Below are 20,277 nucleotides of genomic sequence, written 5' to 3'. Positions count from 1 at the left end.
TCCCACCGTGGCTAAAACCTCCATATACTCATTAGTGTAATGAAATAATGACGTTGAGATATTGCATTAACGCCCGGATTGGACATGAGAATGCTTCTACGAACCACTAAGGGGACGCCGAACTGGCGCTGGCGCTTTATCAATCCCGAGGCCGATACTCGACTTGTAATGGTAGCCAGCGAGGTTGTCACAGATGCTGCTACATCTGGTACGTTGTGTGCCAGCTTCTCGGCGATATGTGTATGGGCAGGAACTCATCGAGCATCAACGTAGAGACTATTGTGGTTTGGGGTTGTTGCGGGCAAGACAAGACAGGAGGCATCAGATACCGAAGAATTAAAAAAAAAAAAACAGAATTTGGTACATCGATGCCGAAGCATCCGTTACTGGTAGGACACAGAACCTGATGCCAAAAAAAAGGGGCCCCTCGGTGTTTCTTGTTAATCCCCGTCAACACATGTCTTTGCTTGGAGCCACAGGTACGTATGTCTCTTTGAAATTTAGCTGCAAGAGAGCATGTTGGCTAGCTACCCTGTGGCTGCTGTTCGACAGGACTTGTCCGAATCAACGGGCGCCAGAAAACTTCTACCACCAAGGCCGTAGTATGGTGTTGAGAGCATAGCTTTGCAAAAGCGACTGTGTTTCTTGAGTATTATTAATATATTTAATTAATTTTGAGTGGAATATGTGATACACATTGATATGCCTTTCAACAGACTCCCTACATGTTCAACCAACTGCGGCATAAGATTCCAAATGAAGGTGTCGTTTAGTCGTTCTGTAAGTCATTCATCTCTTCTGGAGAATATCACTAAATTGCAAATGAAATTGCAAAAAAACCATTCCTTTCAATTCTTTTTGAACCATCATGTGATTCTAAGTCTTTAGCACTTGGTGATGTATAGACCAATAGGCGAAGGATTGTAATCCTGGAAATAACGAAAGTTGGTGTTACCGCAGTCGCTCATTTCGAAACCGATGGCCTGACCAGCTGGGCAGGGGAACGAAGCGATTGTGTAGCTGTTCCCCGGGGCGACAGTAGTAATACCGTAGTCGGTCTTCTTTCCAGGCTGGTTGTTCCAGGTCGTGCCTTGGGTGGCGGGCGAGTTCAACAGGGAGAAGTCAATCTTGCCATCTCCTGAAAATGTGAAAGACGATGTGGTAAGTTGGTCTTGTCTGGGAAAGAGGAAGACCAGGGTGCAAGTCTTGCCTGCATCGGCTGCGGGGATATCAAAATTAAAGATGGATGATATGCTGGAAGTGACTTCGCCAAAGAAGGACGTCCCGGCTGCCTTGTCAGGGTTTGACTTGTCAACGGAGACGATGAGGTGAGGGAACTCATATGCGCCGTTGAGGTTGGCAGGACAGCTCTTGGCTGGTTGAGGAGGAGGAGGACATGCTATATGACAACCGTCGGCGGTCAGTGTAACTTCGCCGCAGTTGATGCCTTTGTTGGGGCCAAGGTAAATGTTATACTGGTTGTCGTCGCCCGTTTCACATTGATAGAAGGCAGTCTGTCCGTGATAAGAGACCCTTCCATCACAGCCAATTGTGAATCCAGAGTCAGGTGGCTGATTGGTATCACACTGAAGGACTCGGGTGGGAGCTACAGCATACCAATTAGTTCTTGAACGTCGTCTATATGGGGGGTTGGAACCATCAACAAGACAGAAAAAGTAGGGAAAATAAACTCACGAGTCCACCAACAGCCATGGCCGTTCCTATCCCAAATCTTGTCACCGTCAATGTGAAAAGTAGTCTGTGGAATATTGCCGAATCGAATCTGGCCACCATTGAGCTCGCCCAAAGGTCCGCCGTGAGAACCGGCAGCGTTCATGTGGAAATCACATTCGGAATTACGCACGACGGCAGCATTGGCTAGGCCAACATAAAGCAGAAGAGACAGCATAATGATCAGTGACAGTAACCAGATGGAACTGGAAGAAATCTTTTGAGAATGATGCCGTTTTTGACAAGAATTTAGAAAACTGGATCACTAAATAGATGAGGTTAATGACATGCCATATATGCATATATGTAATGTTCATGTTTCAATAGTCAGTTATTCCGACTTCGAAAGGCCTTATATATTCTCATGCCATGTCACCGCTCCTTTCCATGTCCATGTATTGTGTCGCCGAGCATCCGAGCTGAGAAGGCACAAGTCAGCAAAGACATCGTCATAGCATACTCTGGCTGAGCAAAAAGAGCGTCATCCAGAGACTCATCATTGACTTGCACCGGAACAGTACATACCAAACGCAGCCACCCACGTCCTTGAGAGATGTGAGGCTGCAGAAATACGAGGTAATGACTTTGAACAACCAACTGAGAAAGCCAAGCTGGGAAAGATTACCGATGTAAAGAGGAGAAGCTGACGATCCGGGAGACAGGTGTCCAAGGAAGGATCTTTAACCTCGCTCCTAGACCAACCATGACTGCGGCTAGTAGGGAAGAATAAAAAAAGTGATAAAATCTGTTTGCTCTCACAAACTACTCCGTAGTTATTAGTCGTATGGCTTCGGTCCCAGAGCCCAATTGGTGCCGATCGCTTGGACAAAACGCTCATTGCCCGTTTTGGCCAGACAATGATGAGCTTGGAGCCAGCCGCGTTCTGCTCTGTGCGACCTCTCGTATTCGATGCTGTCAGAATCTTCTGACCTACGGTGAGGCGGCTGAGGTGTAACCATGTCTAACCATCCAAAAGGAAACACAGCGCCCCGCAAGAGACGAGCCAGCAGGCTTGCCAAGTCGGCGATTCGGCTAGGAAAAGCTGGGGATGAGGGAGGTTGTGCAATAAGCTGTTTTGTGTTGGGCGTGTATGACGGCATTCGGTGACCACTGCTCTTCGCCATGAGCGGCAATGGACTTGGATGGATGAAGCCAAGATCAACGACGCACTAGCTTATATTCGCATGATCCATGTTTCAATCAGACCTGACATAATTCGTTAGCCGATCGCGCTGGCGATGTCTGACTGCATGGACGCATTGCCATTGAATATCGTGTCGCCACCAAACGCCTGCTCACTTGGCTTTGTTTGTTTCGCACTTCCAATCTGCATGCGTCTCATTGCCACATTTGGAATACAGTCTTCCAAAACAGTAAACACTTGGCAGAACTAGTACTCCGTACACAATGGAATTTATGTGTGGTGAGAGGGATGTGTACCCATCGCAAAATGTCGAACGAGTCTTGAAAACCAATGGGAAATTTGTGCTCTCGGCATTGATGACGGCGATGCCCACTCGCAGCGCAATGGCGCGACATGTCGAATCGTCTGTTTCGAGACTGCCGGTTACAAAGCCTCCGCCATGCATGCACATTAACAATGGGAGACGCTCATCAGCTGCCGGTGTGCAGTGATAGAGGCTGACAGCGATGCGACTGCCGTCCTGTATGGGCACGTCGAGTTTGGTGATGGTGAGGTCATCTTGAGCTGTGACAGGGTCGTCGGCACGATTCATGCCAACTACTTTTGTGCCAGGGGGCAGATTGTTCGGGAACCGACTGTATTTAGTGTCTCAGTGGGTGGCTCGGTTTTGAGGATTGCTTGCATCCACCTATTCCGGATCGGAGTTTGCAAGATGCCGGAATTCAGCCATGTTGAGCGAGCAGCTCAGGCTCAATAGCTGTGAGGTGTTCAAGCTGTGTGACAATGACGAAGCGAATGAGTTCCCATGACCGGCTCAAACTACGTAATATACAGCTTACAAACGAAGCTTTGATGACGCGGCTCAGGATATTTGGACTATTGCTGACGCCAAGCCAAACTCAAGAACACCTCGTCAGCATCAGGATACCACGGAGACCATGTCGTGGGGGAACCAAGGTGAGCGAAGGGCATGCTGCTTTGCCTTGTGGGGTTTAAATCCTGCTGATGTGGGATCAGATAATCTTATCAGATGAATCGCTGCAAGGTTTCTCACCATGTTGGGGTATTACGAGTTGCTTAATCTTTCAAGCCGTGTACACATCTTGGTGTCGTCGCCCGTGACCTTTTTCTTTTCCTTTGTCAGGGATAGCACGTCATGGAACTGGACGGTATGGTGTTTGGCCGGTCCTTCGGTTCTTGATCTTGGTCTCGCGCCTAAATAGAGGTATCTTGGTGGTTAGTTCTCGTTGTTCTGCCGACAATGATTCAGGGGGGATGGCCCACGACACTGGCCGTTGGGGTTGTGGCATTGTTCTACCTTGTGCTTGCACAACTTTATGGACCTTTATGAGGGAAACCGATTTCTTGTGGGACAAAATGTAGTGTAGCCAACTTAACTGCCGAAAAACGCAAGAATCTTCGCTCTCTGCCACGGATTCTGGGCCGCAATCTCTGGTATCGAGTTGTGGCTGCTTTGATGTTCCTTTACCAAAGCAGCTCGAGTGAAAGCCCCGACATAGGACAGAATCTCATATTCGTGCCGCATGTTCTTGCTCGTATTTGCACACGAATCCATCACGTCAAGTAATTCATGCACCGCCCATCGCAGGATAGCAACTTGCAGTCTCCCTAGTAATTTCTGCGGCCCATTCCTACTGTTAATCGCCCCTTCCGAAAGGGGCTGCCACATGGATTCTGGACAACTTGTCTTGATTTAGCTTCGTCCAAGACGTGGCAAGAGAACCTGTTGGAGCCCATGGCCTAGCTGATTCAGTAGACTCAAAGTAATAAAGTGTTGCTTTCACCCGTTGGCAAAACCGACTAATGGCGGGCCCCTCGTGTTTGGCGTTAAAGCGCGCTCAATTCTATGGAAATACTGTCTATTTCTCTGACAAGACCTCAAAGTTCGAGTCCAGATCTAGCGTGACGCGGTTTCTCGAACTCCCTCAACCATTGCTTCACAATCTCAACTTCCTCTCGTTGTATGTCTTGAATCGCCTTGGGCCGTACAGACCACCTGTCGGGACCGAGGCTCTTCACGTCTAGTCCATTCTCGTCCCAGTGATGTACACCCCAGTCGATGAGCTCAAAGGGCTCCGACGGAGTTGACTGCCGGCTGGGCAAACCAATCGCATGGACACCTGCACTTCGCCATGGGTCCTGCTTACCGTCAATTAGCGCAACCCGGGGATAGCTAAAGTTGAAGCCGCCATGCTTGTTGATAATTCCAACATTCGGGCGAGATTTGATGTTGAAGAAGCTCTCGCATCTGTATGAGGCGAACTTGGCCGTAAGCGCTCGCGAAATCATAGGAAGACGGTCCTTGGGGGTGGAAGCTCCGCCCATGAAGTATCCCCATCTATTTTCCATCCGTGTGAGTGATTAGTCTGTCCTTTAGACCTGGCGCTAACAGTCATGAAGATGCACTCACTCTGTGCAGGTCTGGTATAACCAGCTGCGCTGCCAAGTATTCTCATTGATCTCTGTTGTACTTTTTTCATAGCGGACTGACAAGCACTCTCGCAGCGACTTTCCTCTACATCTTCTCGTGTCTCGCTTGACGTTGTCTTTGATGTATCCAATATAGTTGAGCATGCGCATTGTCAATGGCTTGCTGCTGTCATGGGCATAACCAGCCGCCTCGACATGATATCGAACACGTTCTAACAGATACTCTGTGCTCTTGAAAAGAAGCGAATCGGAGGTAATAATGGCACAGAACGTCCCAAAGCCCAGGTCGTCCAGATCCGGGTCCCAGTTGGTCCCTTGGAGAGAAGGCAACTGGTCTGAAAGGTAGCTGGCAAATTCATCATCAAACAAGTCTTTCAACCCGAAAATTTCCTTGATTTCAAGTTGATCCCTGGGGGGCCCCTTGAGCAGGGCATGATCGATAATGGCGGTCAGTTTCTGAATGGTGGGCGAGCACTCCCCGGGAGCAAAGTTACGGGTCGATTCGTGATACTGCCAGTAGTCATCGATTGCGACGGTGACGCCAGATGAGGAGATGGCGCCCCAAAATACATCAGGGTAGAGCTTCCGAGCAATAGCGACGAATCCCCCTGCATAGGAGCCACCATAGAGGATATGAGGAGTTTCAGGAGCAGTTAGGTTGAGTTGTTCGTGTCCCGGAATCTTGAGGTTTTTGGAAAAGAAAGCCGTGTCAGCAAGAGCCTGGTCTGTTGTCAGGAAACGGTAGTTCTCGGTAGTAGCGTTATTGGTTGGCCAGCTGGTTCCATAGTAACGGTGTTCCAAGACAATGCCAACACCGCCCGTGGCCTGGGTGAGAATGGAGGCAATGCCATGATCAAGGAAGGGCAAACGCCCTTCACTGCTGAACTCCCCAGAATGCAGGATAATGACCGGGCCCCCTTTCTTGTAGTGGGATACGTCGGCCCAGTAACGAAGGTTGAAGGAGCCATTGGAGTGAGGCTGATATTTGGTTTCATTGTGGAAGTGGTCAATTGGCACGGACATGTTGTATGCCTTGATGTTGCTGCTAATCTGCGCGGCCGCGGGTTCCTCGTCTTCGTCTGGAACTGGAACAGTTCTGATGCTTCCTGGAAGTCGTGGGCCACCAGGATACAGCGCAGCCACCCGGCTGGCCCCAAGACCCAGCGCGATATAGAAGTTACGGATCTTCATGTTGATGGTGTAGGAAGTTTGGTTGCCAAACGATCAACGCCTCGAGTGAGCCGGAAATGGAGGTGGCTGCGTCCCCGGATGGCCAGGTAAGGATACTGTCTCACAGGCTTTGCCGCCTGCTTTGTAGGAATTCGAGATTCGGGGGCAACCAGTCGGTACTTAAATGTTGGCTTGACGACATCTGGAATCGGATGGTTGTTTGCGGTAGCCCGTGCTGGGCGCGCGGATATGCATTGAGTTGGGCCATTGGCTGTACTTCTCCGTTGGCCCTCAGCTTTTGACTTATGCAAGGTTAACAAGGTCCGCCTTTTCCGTTGACGATACCAATGGGCCCTTCTCTTTTTTACCATATTTGACGCTCCCTCCACTGCGAAGACAAGGTACATAAGTGCTGGACTGATGCGCGTTTAGCTGCCCTCCATGTCAATCTCAAGGTGGATGGCAGTGGTACCCGACACTGCGGGCCCAGAACCAACAACACCTGCGGTGGATCACGTTGAAATGGTTACAATCATCCCCAATCCATGACGATGTGTGAGCTGCTGACTGCAAGACTAGGACATGGCGGGCAGGTGGATGTTGTGTTGCTGGTGACACGGGGACTGAACAGGGCGCAGGCGGACCGTGAGAGAACCCCGCAGATCAGTACATGTGTACGTACTTAAGTACTTAAGTACATAAACCGCAGCCTGCGAGGAATCTTTTGTCATTAGAATACATTAAGGGAAGGTGCTACGCTGCGTGGATTGCATCATCAGAGCAACTAGACGAGTGACTTCCTCGGATCTTTCTTCACATCCGACTATCTGCCAATAGAAATTCCTTCAACACAAGTCTCAGGTCGGGATCCATGTCGGTCGCATCAACCTCCGACGCACGCACCGCAGCACTCACACCCTTGCGACTCAAAATACTGTCGATGGCCTTCTTGGTGTTGTATGAAATTTGAGCAGCAAACACAACCGGGTCGGCTAATGCCAGAGGGTCATTGATGGCCAGTTTCACCTCGGGCCCAAACTTGATAAAGGCGCTTCCGCCGGGAGGAATCTTGCCCACTTTAATCAGCAAACCCAACCCGCCGCCTTCTTGCGACACACTCGTTTTGACTACTGCTTGATTTATGCGGACCTCTGGAGCTTGGGCGGGTTTATATCCCAGCAGTCGAATGCTCCAGTCTCGAGCTTTCGGCGCCTTGCCCTCCCCGGATGGATGGATTGTAATTGTTCCTGTAGACTGGGTGAATGAAATGGGCGTCCTGCGCCAAGCGACTGGTTTATCAATCGAGGCATTGCTGCGGTCTTCATCTTCTTCCAGAAGTTCGAACTTGCCATCAGCTCCGATCACGACCACAACTTCAAGGCCATCAGGGTTATCGCACCCATTTCCGGGCACCAGGTTTGCATCGAGCGGGACAATTGCCCCTTGCTTCAACAACACAGGTGCGTTGTCCAGGGTCCGATTCAGCCATAAGAACCTGTCGCCGTCATACACAACACCCGTGAAGAAGTCAATATATCGGCCCGGAGGCAGCCACGCCTTGACTTTGCCGGTTTTTGTAGCCACATTCTGTGGCGATGTAATTGGTGCAACAATCATTTCTGTACCAAAGTAATACTGGTTGGGCACTTTGTATGCCTCATCTCTATCTGGATACTCCCAGTACATGGGTTGAACCAATGGATAGCCCTCTTCTGCAGCACGAGCGTTCATGGTATGCAAGTAAGGAATCAGCCGATGCCGCAAGCGCATGAACTTGGTAATAACATCTCGAGGACCCTGTCCAGAGCCAGCAGGCAGCTTCCACGGCTCCTTGCATACCCATCGCGTCTTTGTAGAGTGTAGTCTCATAATGGGAGACAACACGCCAAGTTGGACCCAGCGCGACGTGAGGTCGTCGTCTCTAATCCCCAGCATGTGGCCACCAATATCATGACTCCACCAGCCGTAACCGATGTTGCTCGCCGTTGCTGTGAACTCGGGCTGGAAGGCCAGCGAGTCCCATGAAACGATGGTATCACCTGAAAATCCGATGGGATATCGCTGGCTTCCGGGGCCGGCATATCTCGAAAATATAATGGGTCGACCTCCATCCCCTTCGCTGGGCTTTCTCTCTGCCTGAAGTCGCTTATTGTGTAGAAAGTGAAAGTGATTCAGTAGCCACAACGGATCGAGGCCTGGAAGTCGAGAATACGGTCCCTGCTGCCAATCGATCCACCAGAAGTCAACGCCGTCGTCTTCCAGATGCTTGATTAGAATGTCGAAGTATGCCCTGAGGAATGTAGGGTCTGTGCAATCGAACGGAATCGTTTCTTTGCTGGACGCGTCAAAATTAAGGGCTTTCGCCATGGCCACATACATGTCCTCGTAGTTGGCGATGCCTTCCGCCGGATGCTCATTGAGCGAAGTCTTGAGTTTCCGGTCGTGAAGCGCCTTGATGAATGCCTTTGGATTGGGAAACAGGCTTTTATTCCAGGTGTATCCGGTCCACCCCGTCACGCCGGCGGCAGCAACGACGGGATCTTTGACTAGATGCCAGTCCATGTCTATGACGCCGACTGCGAGTGGAACACGAATACTCTTGAACATGTCGATGAGCTCCAGATAGGACTCGGCAGTGTATTCGTAGTATCGGCTCCACCAGTTTCCAAGTGTCCATCGTGGAAGGAGGGGTTGCGAGCCAGATATCTGGTAAAGAGCTTTTACTGCTTCCCGATAGTCCCGACCGTAACAGAAGAGGTAGCCGTCTACACGACCAGTTCCAGCTCGCCGCGGGGCCACGAAGCCATCCTCGGTGAAGAGCATTGTGTCAGAATCGTCGATGCTAACGAAGCCATCACGAGACGCCACCCCCGGGTCAACAGCAATTCGGCCGTCGGCTCCGTCGAGTGTTCTGCAGGTGCCTCCGAGATTCTGCCCTTGTTCTCCATAGCGCCAGGTATGACCTGTGAATCCAGAGACGACGGCAAAGAAGCCATACGGTGTGAATTCCTGCTTATTGTACGTCATGTGAAACCGAGCCGTGATGACTTCCAGCCAGGCATCCGACTCTCGCACCTGGTAGTAGAGCACGCCCTGGGGCTGTCTATGGACAGCGAATGCCGACGGGCGGTCTTCAAACTGCCCATCCGGGGCCCATTCATATCGCAGCACGCCGTCGGCGAGGACTGTGAACCGGTATTTGTCGCCCTTCCTGCCCCCAACATATGGTGACGACTGGGCAGACGGTTGAGTATCGGCTTGGACCTGCATGCGGACCATGGTGACTCGCCAAAGCTCAACGACGCGGTAAGTCTGCCGGTGCTGGGGAGGCACTGTGATGGGGGATGGCGGGTGAAGCTCTCGATGAACAATCTTGGGCTTGCGATCGGAGCCCGATTTAAGCGATTGTTACACAGAACAAGCGTCAGGTCAACTTCTGAAGCCGTTATCGGAGGTCCAGCTTGACCGTGCGGAATATTGTCTCAAATAATAATACTCGACCATGCGGATATATGTATAGGCCACTCAAGCCAAGAAATGGAACCAACTTGACATTTGGATTTCTGTCTTGAGTAAAATGAGGCGTCAAGCTTCCCCGCAGCCACTTTGACACCAGGGGGCGGAGGACCTTGCATTCCTCGGTTTCAATGCAGCGCCGCTCCACGAGGAGGATTGCATTTACATTGGTAAGCCTGGAAATGTGAGCAACGAAGATGAGAATTGTAAATGGCAATGTTGGGCCAACTAGCCTCTTGGAGGGTTTGGTTATGGCCGGCAATGGGAACAATGTGCAACGAGACTACTGAGACACACATATCCGCAGTGTGCAATTCGTCTGCCACGCGTCGTGTGCATCATTGTAGCAGAACTTACAAGACATATACTGGCCATATATTAGATGATGCACTGATTATAGTTATGGATTCGTTTCCATAAATTTGAAGCGACACGTCTTTGGCCCTTCCGGGTCCTCAACGAATCTAATTGGCTGTACTGCTGCACAGCGGCCAAGATGTTGAGGCAAGGTGAAATATTCACCGAGCCAGAGACGATGCATTGGATGACAGGGGCGCGGAAGTCTTGGCAAATACTGAAGCAGTTGACGTTTTCTCAGGTTTGAATGGTGTTATGTGGGGCGCGTATTGCAATCTAACTTGGGAAGTGAAACCATGATTAAACATCCCACTCCGCCTCGTGGAAAGAAGTTCCAAGTTGCAGACTTCGTCCCTGTTAAGCTTCAATTCCTTGCAAACTCTCTCGCGAGCCGTCGTTAGTTCCAGTCCCAGATCCCCAGCTTTCCATTGTCTTGTACAACCTCCAAAATGACCCTAATTCAAGTGAATACCAACTCAACCCTCAACGGCCACAAGCTGCTCGCCATCACGCCCTGGCCATTCCCGCACGACTTTCTTGGCCATCTGCATGCTCGCTTTCCAGGTCTCTCCGTCGTCCTTTACAAGGCTCCCTTTGGCGAGGGAAACTGGAACGACATCCCAGAGGAGGACAAAAAGGACGTCACCATATTAGTAACCGGGACCTGTTTCCCGACGCTGGAGCAGGCCCCCAAGCTGCAATTTGTGCAGGTGCTGAGTGCGGGCGCAGATTTCGTCCTGGGCGCTCCGGCATTCAAGAATAGTAATATCCCGTTTTGCACAGCGAACGGGGTGCATGGGTGAGCGCGCCTTACTCGGGACCTGGGAGGTGTAGGCTGATGATGTGTTGTGATTAGACCTCAGATATCGGAGTGGGTGATTGGCACATTCTTGGCCCATAAGAAGAAGCGTGAGTCTGAGACCGAGGTCCCCTTTTGCATCCATGATGGCTGGGCTGGTTAACTTACATGGCGCAACCACCTAGTACCCCAATATCTGGAGTTGCAACACAATGCTCAATGGCGGAGGCTCAGCGAACCAGATGACACCGTGGGACAGCGTGTGTGAGTGGCCTCATCCCTTCTGCGCTCATCACTGGGATATTAACGAAAAAAATAAACCAGGGGAATCCTGGGATATGGCAGCATCGGCCGACAAGTAGCTCGCATCTGCAAAGCCATAGGCATGGATGTGCATGCATATACTCTGCATCCTCGCAAAACGCCAGAATCTCGCCGCGACGAGACCTACACACCCCCGGGGCTGGGTGACCCCGAGGGCATCTTCCCTAGTAAATGGTTCTCGGGCAGTTCCAAAAAAGAGCTCCATGACTTCCTGGATTCTGGTTTGGACCTGCTGGTCCTGTCAGCGCCGCTCACCAAAAGCACTGTCGGTCTCATATCGCACCAAGAGTTCAACATACTCGGTAAAAAGAAGGCATTCGTGTCTAATATTTCAAGAGGGCAGATGATAAACACGGATGCATTTGTTGAAGCACTCGAGGGGGAGGTCATTCGCGGTGCGGCCATTGATGTCACAGATCCAGAGCCCTTGCCCGACGGGCACAAGTTGTGGACGACCAAGAATTTGATCATCACGCCCCATGTAAGTGGAGCGACAACGGCGTACGCGAAGAGGTTTTTGGCGATTCTAGAGGACAATTTGGAAAGGTTCAGTCAGGGGAGAAAGTTGACGAATGAGGTCAGCAGAAAGGACGGCTATTAACATGGTACGTGTTTCAAATCTGGCAGTAACTGTTCGGAATTAATCAACATGCGCGATACAAGATGAAATGGCAAATCTTTTTCAGATATTCTTGGGCCGTAGCGCGTACTGAGCTTGTTCCCCTTTGCCCTGTTGCTTGCCGACCACGAGTTCCTTCAGCTCTGCCAACTCAACAGCGCCATACGTCTCGTCCAACAACTCCAGCACGCCCAGGGCCGTGACTTCTGAATCCCACCTATCGGCCGCGATGACGGCCTGACTGTCCGCCTCTCCAACCTCCAAGAACAGATGAACAATGTCCGCCCACCGAGCAGTACCGTCGGTATCGACGTCATAGTAGGCTATGAATCCTCGACGGCGAGCATCACGCAAGTGACGCAGCAACGCCAACCACGGCGTTCTTGGCGTGCGGGTCATGAAGTCTGCGTACTCGTGGTTCGGCCCAGGGTTAATACGACACCTGTTCCGGAGGAGGAACTCGACGAGCGCCGGGTCAGAGAGCGGAAAGATGGTCTTCATGCGAGAGCATGTAAACTCGGTTGCGTACGCCAACAGGGGCGTCGCGTCGTCTCGCTGCAACTCTTGCTGCTCCTTCGAAAGTCCCCGGCCTTGTGCCTTGCTGCGAGCAGCAACCTCTTCAGAGACGTAGCGCGCGAGGCCGAATTTGGTGGCGAGGCATAGAAACGGCTGCCATATCGGCGACGCCTTCATGCGCACCTCGTATGTGCCAAAGGCGTTTCTGGCCCAGTGGTCGTACGGGTCCTGAGGCTTGTCGAGCCAGTGCCAACTCAGTGTCTTGTCGAGCTCATTGACAAAGGACCGCTGCAGGCCGCTTGGGTCGTTGGCGATGTGCCGAGCGTGTGTCAGCGCGAGGGCGATGTCTGGCCACCACTCGTCCAACCTGCGGTGATGCTCGATTTCTTCCAGCGGTCTCTTGAGCCGGAGAACGTACGACCGCAGTAGACGCAGGTGAGGATCGAAATTCCGAGGCGACTGCGAAACTAGCCGGTCTTGAATCCCGGGTGCGGCCATGAGCCAGTCGCGGACTGTGCGGTGAATATAAGTCACTTTTTGAGCAGCGCCGACCCTGGCATCCCGTGTGGTGTCGTCTGAAAAGCGAGGCCTTGTCGAGTTTCCTTGTCGGGTAGGGTGATGCAGGTCCAATAGACGAGCGAATCGGTGTGTAACCTGCCGGACTGTGGTATCGCAGCGATGGTGTATGAACTGATCTTCTGCCTGCTCAACTTGCCATGCTGTCGTCGCTGGGTCATCCTCTTCCAACAGAGAAAATGCAAGTTCCCAAACTGTCAGCGAATTCGCGGAGTCGTCTCTTACAAAGTCGGCGACAAGCTCCCGGGCGCGGACAAGCTCGAAAATCATGGCGGTTTCCGCCAGTTCAGACTGGGCGCGGTCTTCAAAGAGCAGCTTGGCAAAGAGGTCGTCAAGATCAGTCGGAAGTCGCTCAAGTATGGACACTAAGCCATCTGCACCGGAGTCGGGTTTCCATCCGGCAATCAATTCATTCACAGCCAGCCTCACCCAGAGAAACACTCCGTCGGCGCGCTGAACGGCGTCGTCGACAATGGCTTCCCGCAACGCAGGGTGCTTCTTCAGCAATCGTCTTATTGGCATGTTTTCCAGCAGCTTGTCTGCAGTGTAGTTGAGCATATCGACATAGGTAAGATCCTGGAGCTGCATGTGCGGGACAGCGTGTTCGAATGCATTTTCGAAAACGGACCACGGACGAGAAGACAGACACATCTTGATGGAGTGTCCATGCTGGCCCATGCCGAGATGCTTGAAGAAGTTGATCATGGCTAGGTGGTCCCCGTCGAACTCGTCCAGACCATCCACAAAAAGGCAAATCTTCCTGCTGGGCAGGACAGCATCCATCAAGTTCTGGAAAGACGATAGTAAATCCTTAACTGGCCACTCGAGAGATAATTGTATGCGCTCCTTGGTATCCATAACGCGAAGTTTCTGCCATAGCTCGGGGAACGCATCCGGAATCAGCTCCCTGTTGCTTGATAGCAATTGGTGTAGGAGTGATCGTAGCAGGCCCGTCTGAGAACGCTGATCCCGCGATCCGCTGGTCCAGAAGAAGAATCCCGCCATGCATACATGTTGGCCGTTTGCCCAAGTCCCCAGGTATTCGCTGGTCAAGTCATGCTCGAACAGAAAGCGCATCAAGGTTGATTTTCCGGAACCAGGCTTGCCAGTGATCCAGTATATGGGACCAAGACCATCGCTGCAAAGCCAAGCCGTCAACTGATGTCCAAGTTGCTTGTTCGCGTTGTTGTATATCCAGTCAAAAGTGCTCCCGTGAGCTCCAACAACTTCCTCTTCTCTATCGTGCATGGTTTTGTACGCCAAACTTTCGAGGATGAAGTCGTATAACAGGCTTGTAGGGGCCAATTTCGGCTTTTCCTGCACCCTGGGCATTGGGACGTTTTGCTGTAATAACCCAACGGGACCATTTGCGACTTTGCTCTTTCGTGGCACTTTCATGACGCTCTTTTCGCTACAGCCCACTTTGGTCCCGTACACGTCACCTTCACCATCTCTTCGTTTCTCATCTGTGATGGGGCTCGCTTCTGGGCTGGGGTGTATTTTACAAGTCCTATTCATTGTGAGATTTCCTCCTAGTTGACAAAGACTCTTCCGACATGAACTTACTTGAAAGAGATGGCTGTGTCGGGATTACGGCCCACGAGTTGGTGCAGACGGTCTCCCAGCGCCTCGACGTCAACTCTTGGCCACGCCTCACGAAACGCAACTCGGGTCACGACATCTGTGCCAGCAAAATGGGCTCTTACGCGACTAAGCTTCAACAAGAGATCTTGGCCGACTTTGCGACATGCCCACGGAAGAGTGCCGCGGCATTGCCCATGTTTGGTAACGTGTTGATCAAGGGCAGCGACGATGCTGTTCAGCTTGATTGGCAGCGAGGTGAGGGACGCCAGAACCAAGACGTTACCGTTTCCTTGGTCAGGTTGATGTACAGAGACCAGGAAATGGTAAATGTCGACGGCGTGTTGGAGGAAGTCGGCAACAGCTGGGGGCTGTTTCAACTCTGGGGAGACTACAATTGTGCTGGCTGCTGCCATTTTATAGCATGTAATGGCGCAGGATGCGTTCAATTCATCTACAGTATGTATGTGTATATATGTAAGTATGAATAGCTTCGTGAGGCTGGATGGTGCCCTCGCTTCTGAGCTAGACTACTCGTTCAAAGGGCCTCTCAAAGACATGAAACAAGTGAGAGATGGAGAGCTCGCTCATGGCGGGCGGCTGAAGTATTATATACGGCCGCCAAAGCCCCACGTAATCTGACCGGACATTTTGTTTAGCGTAAGCTGCGGACATGGATCTTTTTCAGGTTGACTTGTTCCGTAACCAGTCTAGCGACGGGGTAATCTGGGGAATAACATTGAATCCAGGCAGACTCGCGACTCCAAAAGTGGAGGAACCTTCGATACTTGTGACGAGTTGTAACTCTGTCTCTGCCCTTGACACACACATGCCTGACTGGGCACCAACGCCGAATCAGACAAGTTACATATTTGGCCTGCAGCCATCATGCCGACTGACAGTGCAGAGGTTTTTAAGAAATGTTGAAAGAGGGAAGAATCGTGCTTAGGGAGGCGAGGGAAACATCATCCCTTAAACTAGAAACTTGAAAGCATAGAAGCGGCCTTGAGTCTCCAAATCGTCATCCTGCAGTCCTAATTCACGTCTAGACACCATCGGCATTCTACAGCATCTACATAAAATACACCATACGATATAAGAAATAAGAACATACCAGCATTTTAGGCCTTTTTTTCCCCAACACTTCGTGTACGTATTTTGCCATCTAGTCTCATCAGCCTCAACACCATCGCCAGGGCCCAAACCCCCATCTCCCACACCGACCTTGCACACATCCATCACATTGACAACAGCCAGCATCGGGTCCTGCACCCGCAGGATCATAAAAACACCATGCACAATGCTCTCCTCCTCCTCCTCCTCTCCCCCCTCGCAACAAGCACCGCGCCCCCAGTCGTCATCCACACCTGGGGCGGCCCCTTCACCGTCGCCGCCGACGCCGCACACGACGCCCTCACCAACGCCCGCTCCGTCCTGGACGCCGTCCAAATCGGCGGCGCCGCCTGCGAAAGCAACCAATGCGACGGCACAGTGGGCTACGGCGGCTCGCCCTCGGAGAACTGCGAGACCACCCTCGACGCCATGATCATGGACGGCAACACCCTCAACGTCGGCGCCGTAGGGGCCCTGCGCCGGGTCAAGCACGCCATAGCCGTCGCGAGACACGTCCTCGAATACACGGGCCACACCATGCTCGTCGGGGACTCTGCCACCCGCTTCGCCGCCCAGAACGGCTTCAAGGAGGAGGACCTGGCCACAGACCGGTCCCGCGACATGTGCGAACAGTGGAAGCGAAACCAGTGCCAGCCCAACTCATGGGTCGGCGTGGTTCCCGATCCCAAGAGCTCGTGCGGTCCCTACACCCCCTTGGAGAATGGCGCCTCAGAGACGGCGCCAGGCCAAGACGGAGGGGACATCAAGGGACGAGGCCATGATACGATTTCGCTCGTTGCTCTAGGCGAGGACGGCAGCATGGCCGCGGGGACCACTACAAACGGCAAAGCATACAAGATCCCGGGCAGGGTCGGCGACGGTCCCATCGCAGGCAGCGGCTCATACGTCGACAGTCTGGTTGGGGGCTGCGGCGCCACCGGTGACGGGGATCTCATGATGCGGTTTTTGCCGTGCTACCAGGCGGTGGAAAGCATGCGACGAGGCATGTCGCCGGCCGCCGCTGCCGAGGACGCCGTGCGCCGGATGGTCAAGAGGTTTCCTGACATCCAGGCCGGCGTGGTTGTCATGAACAACAAGGGAGAGCACGCTGCGGCGGCGAGCGGTTGGCATTTTACCTATTCGTTTCGCGGCCAAGGCATGAACAAGACGCACGTCGTTCAAGTCGACCCAATAAATGGGAATCGTAACATGTCAATAGAGTTATGATGCCATCCCAGAAATTCTACATATCGACATGTATAAATGAGGGCACTGTTAACTTATATTGGATGTTACAAATTGAGCAATGAATGCCTTCCCAACGCCAATTCTCTTCCCTCTAATGATCCATTACAGTCGATTCTAACGTCTTCCATAAATTCTTTCATGGTGAATTGAACAATACCGGAACGCCGCCCCCTTCGAGTTTCTATGCTCGGATTAACCTTGTCCACGCCTAAGCTAGCACATACTCAGCGTTGCTCTCATGTCTATCCTTGTTCTTAAATAGAGCCTTCAGCATATTGTCGCCCTGTCGCTGTGCCTTTGGCCGAAATACAAGGTCCATGTTGTTGCTTCGCCCATCCTCAATCATTCTGACTCCCCTTTCCCTTGGGCGATCTCGATTTTCTCTCTCCTTCCTGCTGGATCTATGCCTGCCCAATTCAGAGTCACCATTGATGCTCTCAACGGTGGGATTTCTGCTGCTTCGACGCTCCGGAACCTCTCTCTCTTTGTCTTTACTTGATGTCTTCTGTGATTTAGTCGTCTTTGATGACTTGGCCGTCTTTGAAGTCTTTGTGGTCTTTGTAGTTTTTGCAGTTTTAGTGCTTCGCGCCGCCGTGTGAGCGCTTCTGAATGAGCGAAGATCAAAATCATCCTTATGTTTTTCTCTCTGGGCACGCTCTGCCTCGGGGGTGATGAGCTCAATGTCGGCGCTTTCGTTGTCGACGCCAAAGGGCATGATGCCCCGCCTCCAGGTTTCAATGGTGCTCAGCTCCTCATCAACGATTAGCGCCTCATCAAAGCTGGCATTGTAATCGCTCTGCGTACGTAGCGGCGCAGGTCGATCCATGGGGGCGCTTTCATATGCAATGGCCTCCCGAGGGACTTGGGATTCCTTCACTCTCTGGACAATCTTCCACCCTCCGAACATGACGACCGTTAGACCGACGGCAATGCCAGTGCCAATGAGGAACTGGGGTGACGCGAGCAGGGCAAATACGGCGGGAGAGCCGCCTTTGAGGAAGCCAAGGAATGCAGGAGACATTTTCCCCACTACGGAGGACAACTCCGCGAGAGTGAGAGCGACTGCTGCAGCCGAGTCGGGTTTTTGCTGAAGATGCTTGATGATAGATGTTGCAGAGTGTTGCAAACAGTGCGCTTCATCCAAAAGACCCTCAACCTTGCGAACCAGCTGATTGGCCTTATGCTCTTCGCCCTGTGATGAAGGATCCAGGTCGACTCTATACTCCAAGTCCGGAGGAATGTTTCCATACGCCAAATTCATGTCGATCTCCTTGTCTTTAGGTTCGTCCCTTCTGGAGATTTGTGATTCAGACGCTCGCCGGAGGAGGGCAGACTGTCTCCAATCATCTTCGACAACACTCTTCATATCATATTGGGTAAGATTCATTCTTGACACCGCCATATCTTTAGGGAGTGTCTCGGCATAAGGACTGCGATATGTCATAGGAGGTCTGCTAGGTGTGGTGCTGGAGATCTCGCTCAGCGTCTTCAGATTGTTCTCGGTCAAAGCTGGCCGATTTCTTTCGCTGTGATGATAGTGCTTCGAGTGCGATCGGGACGTGTGATGACTCCTTCGGGAGCCTGCCTCACTATAGACGTCGAACGATTGTCGTCGACCATCGTATGATCCAGGATTCTTGCCGTAGTCATATTCTGTATAGTACTCTGGCTCATACACACTACGGCCGCTATGACTTCCATGCCCTCGTGGTCGTGAGTAGCCATCATGGCGGTATGGGATCTGAGACTGGTCGAAGGTTTCAGCTCGCTTCAATCCTCTAATCTCTGCTTTTTTCTCATCGTAAGATGCTTTTGCTTCCTTAAAGATGGAAAATAATTGCTTTCCCTGTGTCGAGTTAGATCAAAGCTGCCTCATAAAGGGTGCATATGTGTATTCCCCATGTACAGAGCGATATGCTTCATGAAATATGCTTCGGTTGTATTGGTGACCTACAGTGCTTATGATCTTGCCAGAGTTGTTGACAATCGTGATAGTTTGCTCGAGAGGCATGTTGTTGTAAGGGTGCTATTGCCCACCAGTTGGTCTTTCTCGCCTTGTCAAGATACCGCACGGCGTAGTCTTATAGAAATACAGTTCAAGGGTTCAGGAATGGCGGTAGAAGAGGCTGGTTATCGTCTGGAGTCCTGGCCGTCTTGACCCCACCTCGATAGTGTCGGTGAAGATCGCCCACAGAGTCGACCCTGGGAAGTAAATTGGAGTGCGAACCCACTGCTCTCCACCGTGGCACAGGAACCGACGCTGGTGTGTGTTATGTATTTGCGAAAATAAGTGTTGGATTGAGCCCGTCGACTTCACTCCCAGGATGGACTGGGGTTTTAATACAGGCTCCTGATCTAACAAAGACATGTCAAAGCCGTTCAAGTGGATCGACTGCTGCGCTTGTCCTGTGGTTGTGGCCTTGCTGTTCACCCTCACATCACCTCTACCACGGTCATGCTATTGGCTCCCGGCTGGTTCTTCTCGTCAGGCGCTGTTGCATGAAACGAGGGAAGCGCCCACTCCCACATGCTGCTGCAACTCGAGACGTGACAAGTGGTGAGGGTTATGTCCTATCACATTAGTCAAGGCTGCTGGCCCATCCAAGATGGGGTCTTGGATCGGTACAAAGTACCAGCTCGGGACCATGGCTTCTACTTCCGTACCCAGCCGATATACTTGGTGATTCTCCGCCGGCCTTGACCACAGTTGGTTCCGTTTTGGGTTTACCGTTTGGGGAGGCCTCTGTTCTCAGCTTGACTGGCCATTGCCAGGCTCTGAACTAGCGAATCGCGGGGCGTCCCGTCTCTCAATGGGCGGCTTCGGCCAGAAGAAATCGAAAACCGGCGCCACGGGGCTGAACCGACCAACCGTGAAAGGCTTTTCAGGGCACTGATTGTTGACTCTGTTCGACGCTGACGGATGGTGGCGATGCTGAAAGTGAACTTCGGCGCGGGGAGAACACACGGTGGCTGGCTGCCTCGCGTCGTCCACGTCCCCCTTCCAACCTGTTTTCCGAGCCCGAGTCAGCAAGCTTCATCCGTTCAGGATGGAATAAGGTACACGACGGCAAAGACTGACGCAATACATCGGGCAAGGCCTGTATACAGGCTTCAAGGACGTTGGGAAAGGGA

The 20,277-nt window shown here is 52.0% G+C and overlaps 7 protein-coding genes across 7 annotated transcripts; 2 read left to right on the top strand and 5 right to left on the bottom strand.

Annotated features, from left to right (window-relative positions):
- Positions 1-884: 884 nt before the first annotated feature.
- Positions 885-1,909, bottom strand: MAA_01928 (Ubiquitin 3 binding protein But2; the record flags this gene model as incomplete). The annotated part of the gene is made up of 2 exons (XM_007819926.1): positions 885-1,606; positions 1,696-1,909. 2 exons carry the CDS (start codon positions 1,907-1,909, stop codon positions 885-887), a joined length of 936 nt encoding a protein of 311 aa, XP_007818117.1.
- A 2,865-nt stretch (positions 1,910-4,774) lies between these two features.
- Positions 4,775-6,517, bottom strand: MAA_01929 (Peptidase S28; the record flags this gene model as incomplete). The annotated part of the gene is made up of 2 exons (XM_007819927.1): positions 4,775-5,234; positions 5,307-6,517. The coding sequence occupies 2 exons, from the start codon at positions 6,515-6,517 to the stop codon at positions 4,775-4,777; spliced, it is 1,671 nt and encodes a 556-aa protein (XP_007818118.1).
- A 792-nt stretch (positions 6,518-7,309) lies between these two features.
- MAA_01930 (Glycoside hydrolase, family 31) lies at positions 7,310-9,775 on the bottom strand (the record flags this gene model as incomplete). Its single annotated transcript, XM_007819928.1, has 1 exon — positions 7,310-9,775. One exon carries the CDS (start codon positions 9,773-9,775, stop codon positions 7,310-7,312), a length of 2,466 nt encoding a protein of 821 aa, XP_007818119.1.
- A 1,043-nt stretch (positions 9,776-10,818) lies between these two features.
- Positions 10,819-12,093, top strand: MAA_01931 (D-isomer specific 2-hydroxyacid dehydrogenase; the record flags this gene model as incomplete). The annotated part of the gene is made up of 2 exons (XM_007819929.1): positions 10,819-11,168; positions 11,493-12,093. The coding sequence occupies 2 exons, from the start codon at positions 10,819-10,821 to the stop codon at positions 12,091-12,093; spliced, it is 951 nt and encodes a 316-aa protein (XP_007818120.1).
- Positions 12,094-12,174: 81 nt separating this feature from the next.
- On the bottom strand, positions 12,175-15,200 carry MAA_01932 (NACHT nucleoside triphosphatase; the record flags this gene model as incomplete). Its single annotated transcript, XM_007819930.1, has 2 exons — positions 12,175-14,692; positions 14,770-15,200. The coding sequence occupies 2 exons, from the start codon at positions 15,198-15,200 to the stop codon at positions 12,175-12,177; spliced, it is 2,949 nt and encodes a 982-aa protein (XP_007818121.1).
- Positions 15,201-16,077: 877 nt separating this feature from the next.
- MAA_01933 (Peptidase T2, asparaginase 2) lies at positions 16,078-17,124 on the top strand (the record flags this gene model as incomplete). The annotated part of the gene is made up of 1 exon (XM_007819931.1): positions 16,078-17,124. One exon carries the CDS (start codon positions 16,078-16,080, stop codon positions 17,122-17,124), a length of 1,047 nt encoding a protein of 348 aa, XP_007818122.1.
- A 229-nt stretch (positions 17,125-17,353) lies between these two features.
- Positions 17,354-19,156, bottom strand: MAA_01934 (uncharacterized protein; the record flags this gene model as incomplete). Its single annotated transcript, XM_007819932.1, has 2 exons — positions 17,354-18,991; positions 19,100-19,156. The coding sequence occupies 2 exons, from the start codon at positions 19,154-19,156 to the stop codon at positions 17,354-17,356; spliced, it is 1,695 nt and encodes a 564-aa protein (XP_007818123.1).
- Positions 19,157-20,277: the final 1,121 nt, after the last annotated feature.

Source organism: Metarhizium robertsii, assembly GCF_000187425.2.
Source record: "Metarhizium robertsii ARSEF 23 chromosome Unknown MAA_Scf_1, whole genome shotgun sequence".
NCBI classification, from domain to species: domain Eukaryota; kingdom Fungi; phylum Ascomycota; class Sordariomycetes; order Hypocreales; family Clavicipitaceae; genus Metarhizium; species Metarhizium robertsii.
The sequence above is the reverse complement of the archived record's forward strand: the minus strand, read 5'-3'. Positions and strand labels throughout refer to the sequence as shown.